At 38.5% G+C, this 12,644-nt stretch overlaps 1 protein-coding gene across 1 annotated transcript in view; it reads left to right on the forward strand.

Annotated features, from left to right (window-relative positions):
* Positions 1–5,046: 5,046 nt before the first annotated feature.
* nsmfb (NMDA receptor synaptonuclear signaling and neuronal migration factor b) overlaps positions 5,047–12,644 on the forward strand; it is a 68,176-nt gene continuing 60,578 nt past the window's right edge. Inside the window, exon 1 of the mRNA XM_026186942.2 lies at positions 5,047–5,468. Coding sequence (XP_026042727.1) covers positions 5,398–5,468 — 71 coding nt within the window. The 5' untranslated portion in view covers positions 5,047–5,397. The remainder of the gene's footprint in view (positions 5,469–12,644) is intronic.

The raw sequence follows: 12,644 nt of genomic DNA on the forward strand, positions 1-12,644 counted from the left end.
TGGAAAGCTCTTTAGTCATAGCTATAGTGCAGAGTTTGGAATCTGGAATGATGAATGATGGACAGCTTTTATACAGGTAACGAATTGAGAAGGCTCCCAATGTCAGCTTGACACCTGTATAAAATACACCTGGGAGCCAGAAGTCTTGCTGGGGATCAAATACTTATTTCATTCATGAAAATGCGAATTAATTTATAACTTTTTTGAAATGCATTTTTCTGTATTTTTTGGTTGTTGTTCTGTCTCTCACTGTTCGGATAAACCTACCACTAAAATTATAGACTGATCATTTCTTTGTTAGTGGGGGAACTTATAAAGTCAGCTTCAGTTCAAATCATTTTTTTCCCCTGACTGTATGTTTAAGATTGAGCTCATTTACTTGAATATAAATTTACTTGAATATAAAGTATTTACTAAATTCATTATATGTCCTGTGAGGACAACATATCTATTAAAATTAATTGTGTGCAATCTGATAGTGTTGAGAGCCTGTACCTAGTCAACTTCCCTTTTTTTTAGGCCAGACATGGGTATAGCTGCTTTCCCCTCTCCATTAACATCAACATTTTCCTTGCTTATGTACTAAAGGAGTTTTTAACAACTTTTTCATCCATGTTTTCTGTATCACACATATTGGCCAAGGTGGTTAGCAAGAGGAAACTTATCTGTTACGATGCCTACGATGACTTCATTTAAATCAACTTCATTTAATCATGACTTCATGTTCATGACAGTGACTTTCATGAACATGAAAACATAGATTATTGTTTTCATCACTATTTTACAAACTTCTGCATAACCGAGGTGGTCCAAAAGACATTTTTCCAGAAGTCTTGTGTTGTGTTTAATGCAAGTTGTGCATATGATTAAAAAATTGACAATTTATGTTTGCATTTAATGTATGAAATATGATTCAATAAACATGTCTGTGGTTGTTACAAAAAATATATATAACTTTTTCTACTCTGACTTTATGTGTTTTGTCTGATTTTAGATCAATTGTGTTAATACAGTATGTCAAAATGAAAACATAACTGTAAATTCAGACACGTGAGGTTGTGCTAAAAAGAATGATACCAAACAAGGCACAGTAAATAGTTTTTAAAGGTGAAATGTAGAGGTCAAATCAAAAAGTAGGTAAAAATGGCCAATTATACCCTGGACTCCAGAGGGTTAAAAATTTTTTTAAAGTAACGCAATAGTTACTTTTCAACAACTGAGGGGAACAACTGAGATAATCCATCCACAATACAAGGTTAGTCATTAATATTCTGCTGCATGGGCTGGGCTGTAGTAATAGCATAAGGTTTTAAAAATCGAGCTTTAAAATGAATAGTGATAATAAAAACACAGAGAGGCCGACAGTGATCAGTAACTGTTTTCAGGAGCTTGTTCAGATGAAATAGAACAAGATACAAAACAATAAAACATGTTAAAAACACAACAGCTTTAATAAATAAATAGTAGTTTGGACCCGGAAGCAGGGTTCATACGTCACCGCTTAACGAATGGATTGTTTTATACAATAGTGGTTCCTATTAAACCAGAGGATGTTGGCCATTGGAAAGAATATAGGTTCAACATACCCCAAGTGATGCAAAAGGAAGGGAACGCCCTGGACAAAGCACCACTGGGGAAACAAAGAAAATAATCATTCTAACTAAAACTACTTTTAACTCAAAAAAAAAAAAAAGAAGTCATCATTAACAGTGACACAATAATCCTCAGTGAAAACCCATGCAGGTTTCATGCTTTAAGATAACACTCACTACTACCCCTCTAGGCCATTTAGCATAAAGATCATGTTGTGTTAATTTTTTGGATGCATCAAAAAATAATGTTGCCAGTGCTATATTGAAGTTCCAATTACCCAGCTCTGTGTGTTGAATTAAGAAATGTCCATGCAGGGAAAAAATAAAAACAAAACACTAGTCTGTTGTGCCCACACATTTCATTAGCAGTGACATTCTGATTTTTTTTTCCTTATATTAGAATCAGGGGCTTACAAATCCCTGCCCAAGCACTCAGGGTGATAATCCCAAGTGTTAGCCTTGAGCCCCAGAGCATCCACACTCCAAGTGGACAGAAATCTGAAAGGTCATGAGCATTATGTTACATATCTTACATGCTTTCATAAACACAATAGGGAGATGAATTGGCTTCTTCCACAATGGTTGAATATTGACATTGTATTGATTTTGTTTTCCCGGTAAGCAAAACATATTCTGCAAGACTCCCAGGTCAATAGATACAATAGTGGTAGTGGAAATTGATTTTCTTCTGTTTTTCTGTTCTGCTGTTGTCTACTGTTAACCTAATCTAATCACCATCAGCAGCTTTTGATTATTTGCTTGGAGGTACCATCCAGTTGGTTAAATCTTCAGCTATTGCAATGTCCCAAAGTAGCTTAGCCATCATGTGAATGACAGGAAAGTAAAATTAGTTGAGTCATTTTATAATACAAAATGCCACAATAAAGCACTGTTGTGGACAGCCCTTATTACAGAGTGCAGATTTAACACAAACCATGTTAATTTAAAACATTCATATTTCTTAATTGCATGTAGACTGGCCTGTTCCTCAAAAGTAGGGCACTCAGTGCTGCCAGCAAAGGCCAGAGGAGATATATTGAGAGAACCTTCTATGTATTTTCGAGTCGCAGAGAAACCTCATTTCATATTGAATTTTATAGCAATGCACATTGCATTTTTGCTTCATGCTTTTGTGTATTTGCATATGTTCATTTACAAGGAACAAGCAAGAAAGCAGATAAAAAGAAAACAAGGGGCAAAAGGCAACTGTTTATCAGATTGCAATAATTGAACTGATACATTTGTGGCTCTAATGACTAATCACTCTGATCATCTCTATCTCTGATTAATTAGCAGGAAAGTTTCATCAACCATTATAATTTAAATTCCAATGACTTGGTGATCCCATAACCTTTTCTTCATTAGGCCTAAATTTCGGTTACTATGATTCTTTGTACTATTGATTTTTTTTTTTACACCAAAGATCAATTCAGATCAACAAACAGAAAAACAACAACAAAGAAACAAAAAACAGAATGATGGGAAGAGAAAAACATGCATCTGAAACAAACATGGTGGAGGTAATGTTATTGCATTGGTATGTCGAATGCGGTCACAAGTGTGTGACTGTTAATAGATATGTCAGGGTGAACTGAAGTGCACAGGGCTATACTCTGCTTAGATTCAGCCAAATGCTCCAAAACTATGTGGACAGAAATTCACAGTTAAAGAAATAATGAGCCAAAGTACACTACAAAAGCAACCAATGGGTTTGTGAAGGCAAAGAGATGGGATATCCTTCAATGGCCAATTCAGTCACATTATCTCCACCCAACAGATTGTGCTTTTCAATTTCTGCCTTCAGTTTTTCCTTCAGTAAGCACCACAAACAAGCAGCAAGTAACTGCTGCTGCAATAACGACCTAACAGATAATGCGAAAGTAAGAAATGTAGCACATGCTGATGTTACATGGGTTTGCAGCCACTGCCAGCAAACAATCTTCATCCAAGGATTAAAAACAATGCTTATGTTTTAAATTATGTTAGTTTGTCCAATTGTTTTTGTACCTCTGAAATTGCAGGAAAATGGCTGTAAAGCCACTTTAATTAAAATTGAACATCTGCACTTAAATCATGGACTTAAAATAGTGCATGAAAGCTAAATTGCAAAAATTGTGTCATTGTCCAAATACATAAGGACCTAGATAACGGTACTATCCTTTCATCAGCTGGAACATTTTCTCAACTGCTATTCCAATTCAGGGTCACTGAGGAGCTGAAGTCTATCCCACCTGAAATTTGGGGTACATCCTGAACATGTCACAGGACTCAGAGCAAAATTAAACATTATTATTTGTGAGAAGAGTAACAGATTTGTGCCATCTTTATCTGCTGCAAGAGCATTCAAACCTGTGACAACAAGTACATTTTTTTTCCAACTGAACTAGCTGATAATTGAAGTGACTTGACTTAACCTCCTAGGACCTGGCAGCCACATATGTGGACATCACATTTTGGGTTATTTAGACCAAAATACTCAATTGTGCTCAACAGGGGTCTGATATCCACTTACGAGGACATTATACTGCTACTGTTCTATCAAAATTTCAAATGAATATCCTCATATGTGGCCCTCATTTTTCTTAGAAACAGAAATCAGGTAAAAAAAAAAATCTGGTTATTCTTTGTTTTTACATTCACTGGGTCCCAATATGCCCAAATATCAAAGATAAATTTAAAATGCATGCCGTGGAAGAGTTCGGGTCTTAGGAGGTTAAAGGCTTTGCTAATGAAAAATAGGACATTACCATCCTTGCATTAGCAAAGTTTCTTGTACATTCTGTATGTTCTAGTTGAGTGACTCACACTCACTTGATGTTTGCAGACCTCTAAACAAACACCAAATAAAAGCAGAGTTTTGGGAGTGACAGATTGCTAACCCTCTTTTGAGGATCAGTACTAACAAGTGACCCACTAAACCACAGACACTTGGAACTGCTAGAGTTCAGACTGGGCCACATCCCACATTATGTACTAATGCAGTCTCCATTCTCAGATGCTTTTGCTTGTTAAGAGAACTATCAGAGTGAACAATAATTCCTAATAGCAGAAACGTGTATGGGAAATGGGATCAAAGTACAGCACACATATAAAACATTATAACTGCGCAGTATGCTGTCACACCAACCCAAATGTTACCAAATTTGAGTCGTTTTATGTAAAAGCTTTGCCACATCTCACTGATATGTCACCTCAGACAGAGAATTTTAAAAAGCCCCACTCACGATGTTGGAAACAAAGTAAAACACAAGAAGTATCTCAGCAGGTTTAAAATGTGATATTACTGTTTGCGCCCGTCTGTCCCCACAGTCTCTGAATGCCACACGCGTCGTTTGCAGATAATAAGCGGCGTGATTACTTGTGGGCTCGAGTGTCCACACCTCTTTTCATCTCACATACACCCGTGTAATGAAGCAGCGTGTTCTCCTCCTCTCCTGCTGCCCACCCCGCACCTGTCCGCGCTGTGCGGCAGCCACGAGGGCTGCTCTTCCTTTTATGGTCTGGCTTCCTTTGTGGACACGTTAGTTGGATGAGGAGAGCAGAGCATAGCGCGGTGGTCCATATTCCCCGCATCTTCCAGTTGCGCTCCTGCGCTTTACGCAGAGTCCGCGGCTCCTCTGGAACACTCAGCTTTCTCTTTCTAAACACCGAGATGAACATGAGATGATTGAGCTCGTGGGCCGTGCGCACTGATGCTTCTCATTTTGCCGTTTCCTCGCGGTTTTTTCCTCTCCTGTCTGCATCCTTCGCCGACCAATCTGTGGAATGGTCTGCGTTTTCTCCCCTGGGTTGTTTCCACTTCAGCATGGGAACTGCGGTGTCCAAAAGGAAGAATCTGAGGAGTGATGCGATTTCTTCCGTGGCCGCAAAAGTTAGGTGAGTGCGCCCGGGGGAGCAGGGGATGTGAAGCGGAGGTCTGAGCGCTCTGAAGCCGACGGAGCACAGAGGAGAAGACTCTGGCAGCCGTAGAAGTGATAGTTTGCAGATGACTGCACATTTCCCTAAACTAGTTTAAAGGGATAACGTTCACATGAGAATAATTACTGTAATTTTATATATTTATAATATATTAATGGATACACATAAATTAGGATATATTTCATGGTGTAAAAACAGCTCCTCCACTCTCTCAGGGCTGTTTTAGAGCTTTTAATTTAGCTGCTTTAATTTTGCTTTTCTTCTTCTTCTTCTTCTTCTTCTTCTTCTTCTTCTTCTTCTTATTATTATTATTATTATTATTATTATTATTATTATTATTGTTATTAATGATATATATATATATATATATATATATATATATATATATATATATATATATATATATATATATATATATATATATATATAGATATATATATTTACTTTTTATGTCTCTTTTAAGTAAGTGTGACAGAATGAATCAATCTCTTCTTGTTTGTATTGGTTAGTGTACTTGTATTTCTACTGCCTTGCATAAGGTTCTTTGCTTTTTGATTCATGCGTGCAACCTTATGATTAGCAGAAGTAGTGAATCCAAAGAATCAAATCAGGGTTGTTGTTTTTTTCAGGGTTTTTTTTATCATTATTATTATATATGTTTATTTTTATGCTTTTACGTTTGCTGTCTGATGTAAGCCAAACTTTAATTTAAGGACATTTGTGTTATTTTAATTGTCCTGAAGCCCGTTGACAGATTGATGACCTGTCCAGGGTGTACTCTGATATATCCTCTAATTCTGACTCTAACACAGGTCATTAACACACTGGCATTATACGATACACACACACAGTATAGCTGTGACATGTGAAAAGCTTTATTTATCCCCTTAACATCTACTAGCTTACTGGGGACCTATTAATGGAGGTTTGGAAAGTGGAAATCTCTCTGTGACTCACCACATTTCAGTTCACCAACTTAAAATGGTTTAAGGGTCAACAGTTGCAGCAAGTTACTCAGGGGCCCCTAAACTGTGTGTTGCACACAAGAAAAAGCACAGAAATCAAACCCCAAATGGGTCTATTAAAAAATGCTGACCTCAGATCAAAGGTGGGTAGGCTTAGGTGCATATACCAAGCATTTGGGTTTAGATTGGCCAGGCCCTCTGAGATCTAAGTCATCGTCAGCAAAACTCCCTAACCATAACTGTAACCCTGTGATTGGAATATGTCATTTGTGGTTTTATTATATTATTTCAAAGTCTTGGCAAACAGATAACAAAAAAATAAAAATAAAATAAAATAATTATTATAATCAATACACATCAAAATCTACTCATTATATAGACTGTAGGGTTATTGGGAGGATTAGCACCTGTGACTTAGAGCACCATGTTAGAGTTACAGTTTGACCCTCTTTAGGGTGAAACAAATTCACCTTTTGTCATTTTTTCATGTATAATTTTTGTACAAATGAGAATACTATTGAAATGTACGTGTAAGTATTACTTCAGGATTTTGCTTATGTTGTGGTAGATGGAGTGAGCACTTTTTTTCTTAAGGACCCGCTTGGTTCATTTCACTCAGCTTGTGAGTAATTCTGATGACTTTTAGCTTTGAGTCATAACATTAAGGTCACGTCATGGGTGTCAGATCAGTGCGTTCTCAGTCCGAAGGACACAGGATGACCAGGCCTTATGGTAGGAGATTTTGTTGGTGTCACCCACTGATTAATTTCAGACACCACGGTCGAATCAAGCACTTCGTCTCTCAGTGACCTATGTGTGTATGTGCTTTTCTTCTTTAAGTGATCGCATGGTTGAACTGAAGCAAAGGCAAACTGTTTTCTTTCCATCCACTTCCAAAGTCACCTCCATGCTCACTTTTGCACACATTGTCCAATTCTGTTTGTCCTCATCTTCCTTTTTTCTATTTGTATGTTTATCTCCTTCCTCCTTCCTTCCTTGCTGCCTCACTCACTTTTTCACACCTCACGCTTTAACTCTTCATAAATCATGCTGATCGCAGCCGGTAGCTCAAGACCGTGTATGCAGACCACAGCCAAGGCTTGAACAGTATACGATATACCTCCTCTCTGTCAGTGGTTGTGAGCAGCACTCCAGTTGATGGGGAGTTTAATGGCACTCTGAGAACAATAGCACTTCCCCCTGAATCCCAACTGAGCCGGATTAGTAATGTCTCCAGTCTGCCAGATGATCTGAGTTTATCTGTTGTGCAGTGAATGAGCAGGGCAAAGCCATTTCACCTTTTCTACTTCCTTATCTTTGTCTTTCTGTGACTGTGAATAGCAAAAGCAAGGGGATTGTTCTAGAAGCATGTCTAATAGGCCCCTCTTCTTCTCTCTGACCTTAAACATCTGTCTCTGTGTAATGTCACTCTGTCTCCTATTTCACTGTTCTGAGTAATACAGGCAAGGTTGAGTAGGAACGCACTGATCGGACCCGGTAAGAATAAATTAATAGAACAGTTTTTAACTTTGTCATCTGAAACTGACATTCACATCGCCTGTTTTCACAGTGATTCTTATTAATCACCAAATGGAACTAGAATAGAGTGGATGGCTAAAAGCTTGGTGGTTTATGAGCTGCTTTTCATCCAATGAAGAGGGATGAAATCTAATTCTGAAATTAGGTAAACTGTGAACAAAGATCCATGATTCATGTTCAAAGTGTGGGGCCTTAAGGTTAAAAGAAAATCCACATCGACTAAATTAATCTCACTTGTTAATTGTTTTAAAGCATAAATTATACACTAACATTTTCAATCATTTACATTCATATACATTCATTCAGATCAAAGTGTGATGTCATTAACGTTGAATCACTTCAAAGAAGAAGATTCAACAGAAGTCAGCTGATCTGAAGTCAGCAAGCTCCCTGTCCTGAGAAATCTGGGCTTATCATTTTGTTTGTTTTCCTGTCCTGTCGTTTGCTCACTCTTGGTTGGAATGAATCAGAACCGCCAAACAGGTTGACGAGCGCATGTGTGCTGTTTACTGACAACACCTTGCCGGATTTTTGGGGATATTCCTGATGATATTCAGTTTGGAGGATCTCAGCGGGACGTTGTTTTATGGTTTATGAGGATCAGTCCTCCTGTTGTCAGTATTCATGACAGCACTGAATGTTGTCATTAACCAGAAATTAAACCATGGAACTAATTATTTCCAGTACATGCAGCCATGTTCCAGAATGCATCATACTTGTTTTGGCTGCATGTGTGGCCGCTTCCTGGCAGAACTGGGCTCATTAAGAAATAGGGAAGAAGAGTTTCCTTGCATAGAAATGCAGGAAAGAGAAAACAGACATGCATTTGAAAATTGGCTGATTCCGAGTGGACAGCCTCTTATGCATTTTAGTTATCTCTTGCATTGTAATGCTGGTGTCTCTGCACTGGCTCTTTTTTAATATGCTCAACAGATGTGCAGAAAAAGAAAGGTTAAAAAAGTCAATGAAAGTCTTCTAGGCTTTAGGCTTTTACTGTGCATTTAATTGTGTGTTTTAATGACCACTTTTTAAGCAAAGTTAGAGGAAAATTAGTTGTCCTTTATGCACCCTATGCCTGAAGCACTTTAGTAATAGGCCAAACTGTCTCCCTGCCCTGTTTATGACAAATCTTTGTGGAGGAGTACGCCAAAACCGACCCGTCTGCTTTGATCAGCCACTTGATAGGAAAGATTACAAGGGCTTTAAAGCTAATGTTGTCTTTAATATTTCAAGAATGTCTGAGTCACTACTGAAAGGAATTGCACAGCACAACACTTTTCAGGCCTTAATAGTTTCCACTTTGGTGAAAATGTGATTTCATGGGCTCTTTCCCACAAGACTCTGTGACCAGCAGCCACCCTGTACTTATTGCTGCACAAATTCGCTCTAGCCACGGTCCAGTGTGGACGTTAGCTATAAAACATCTGGGCACCTCTGTAAAGCATAAACCTGTCACTGGAGGAAAACTATATATGAAACTTCCAAGGTCAAATATAACAGAGTTTTTAAACCAACAGTGTTAATAGAGTCTGTTTAGAATACTTAATATTGGTGTGGTGTGTTTGGGTGTATTACACAGCTCATCTTTAGATTTGAAATCATATGCAGAGAGGTGAGTGTTTCAGGTTATAGTGGATGTGTAAATGTAGCAACACAGACTCACCTTTTCAGGAGAGTCCACATATTTTGAAAGCTGTTCACAGCTTTGGGAAGTCTTGTTTGAAAAGCTTCATTTGAAATTGTTCGTCATCATAACGCACACTAGGTCCCAGGCACCCTGTTTAGGATTAGTGTTACTCGTCTGGCTTGGGTAATGTTTTGTTACCTCCACCAACGAGGTTATTCTTTCTGTCTGTAAATATGATAGGTTTAAAAGCTTTAAATAAATCTTGATAAAATATTGTAGTGTGTGGAGGGGGGTTCATGTTAATAATCCATTCAAATTTGGCTTACACCCACCACAGTCTTAAACTGCAACTCGAAGATTTATTGGTCGAAAATTGACAAAAAGCCTATAACTATTCTTACGACTGTGGCGTGTATTGTCGACATAGGTATAAAGATTTTAAATATCATGTTACATTTGACCTCTCCTTCAAGGTCAATAGATTGATCTGAATGTCAAAGTGACAATAACGCTGCATAGAGCTATTTAAAACTCTGTTTCCTACTGCCATTGTTTGTATTGGCAACATATAGACACATAGGGAATCATATCTGGGTATTGTAAATATCACATTAATTTGGACTTCAGACCTCGTCTTCAATGTCAAATAAGGTCCAACTTTCATAAAATGCTAAATTTAAAATACATGGCTGAATATAAAGTTACATACAAAATTTCCAATGTTCACAAGTGCTCAAGGTGTTGCCCTCTGGACACACAGCCTACGTCTATACAGTGGTCAAGCTCATCCCATAATTTTGTGAGCATGCCTGGTGTTACTGCTGTTCTTATGTTACCTACGATCAACCTCGTGAAACTCACAAACCAGGTCGCTGTATCAGTATGTGTTTCATTCAATCCTGGTAAACTAAACACTGCTCAGACACACACAGATTACCTCTTGGTTCGAACATGTTATGATGCTATCGCACTGGGGTTTTTTCCAGTCTTATTTTTTTTAATGAAGAATTACCTGGTAATCTTCCTTTTGTCACCCTCTTCGGTTTCAGTGGCAGCAAGCCTCAGAGCATGATACTTATTTAATGATTATTACTTTTTGATTTTATTGTGTCTTTCACAAGGAAATGACAGAAAATGTTGGTTGAAGAATGATAAAGAATGATACGCAATAAAGTTGGATACAAAAAGGTTGAAGATTTAGGCCAACCAGGGACACCTTAACGTTATTGAAGGCCTTGTGGCCATGAATGTTATGCTCACTGAGTAAAGTTATGTGCATATTGAGTCACTTTCCTCTGGTTTAAGTGCAGTGGGCCTTTTTATTTTGAAGATGACAGAGCTGTCCCTGTCAGACAGTCACCTAACTAGGGGCTCATAAAACATAGAAATTAGAGCTCAAGTCTTACGAGACCCCCGGTTGGTCTCATAACAGTAAGCCTTTGCATTGAGGAAAGGCCAAGTTTGACCTAGTTTTCTGCTCTCAGTATAACCCAATTGAGCTTTTGTGGGAGATACATTCACCTTTGTCCTGTTTTTGCTCAGGTGAAGCCTGTCTGTCTTTTTCGGCGAAAGATTAACAAGTTAACATAGCTGGACTAGCCATCGGACATTTGCAGGATGGGCTGATGACTTTTTTTTTTTTTTTTTTTTTTTGTAACGGCATGAACAATGAGAGGTGGTGGATTGGCCAGATGCAGGTCGATGTGTAAAAATAACTCAGTTGTTTGGTGGTGGCTATGGCGGAGCTTCCACAGAGGCAACAGGTGGATGAGGGAAGGGGAGGCAGGAGGAGGAGAGACCCGAGGCAGCCGCCGGTCCGAGTATCAGGTGAACTGAACTTCAGGTAAGAAGTTATGACCTGCATTCTATCTGGGTCAGATATAAACCAAGTTTAGGTGGAGTTTATTTTCGTTGTGCTAGCGTGACAGAGTTTCTATACAGCTGTTCGGTTGCTATGATGTTACTGATAGTGAACTTTATATTATTCATATGGTTAGTTAGTAGAGTTGCCAACGGCTCCTTAAAAAATGGAATGGTCCCTCATTCAGAGAAAATATTATGTGTTTTGTATTGAGCTGAGAAGAGACGCAGTTTGCTTTAGCTAGAATGGAAAAAGACACAAAGCTGGATTTATTCTGTCTTTACGCTGCACAGCTGCCTCTTCTCTTATCCCCCCCCCCCTCTCTCTCTTCTGTTTCTACTTCAATCATGAAACTAATCAATGATCAGCTGATCGGCTTTTCTCTCTTGTTTATTTATCGCCCACTTTCCGCCAGAAACAGGAAACCAGCGGATGTCGCGCTAAACAACAGCAGCACGTTTAAGCTTGATCAGCTGTTGTTAGAATTTATTTAATATTAATTTCTAGTATCAGCTGATGTTTGCTGGAGCCACAGCTGTAAACCTGCTGGTCATGATATCGGTTTGGATATGTGGTGAGAGGGAAACATGAAGATGAAACCAGGAGATGTCCTTACTGAATCATCAGAGCTGAACAGGTGATGGACAAACAGGTCTACCTTTTAGGTGACATAAATGAGTTGAAGGGAAGTTATGAACTGTTTCTGAGAGACAAATAACACCAGGATCCTTTTCTAAGCAGCTGACAGCTGATAGCTGTGCAGGGGCGGATCTAGCAAAGTGTTGCCAGGGGGCCAGGTAGGGCATTAACAGGGAGAGGTGGGGCACAAAGAAATACTTTTCTTTCTTATTCTCATTTCAAATATTTAGCTTTTATTAAATAATTATCTGAATCTTGCGAACAAAGTTTTTATCTGACGTAAAATGTATAGAAATCATACATATACCATAAGACAGTGTACATCACTGTCACAACAGCATTTGTTTTCATTCAAAGGCTTTATGGCTTTAATACCTGGTGGGCCGGTCTGTACTGAAAATGCCCGATTTTCTGTCCCAGTCCAGCCCTGCAGGTTAATACTGGCAGTGTCACCATGCCAGCTGACTGTATTTCATCATCAGCCAGTGTTGTTCTTTTTACAT

The sequence above is a fragment of the Astatotilapia calliptera genome, chromosome 12 (assembly GCF_964374335.1).
Source record: "Astatotilapia calliptera chromosome 12, fAstCal68.1, whole genome shotgun sequence".
Taxonomy (NCBI): Eukaryota; Metazoa; Chordata; class Actinopteri; order Cichliformes; family Cichlidae; genus Astatotilapia; species Astatotilapia calliptera.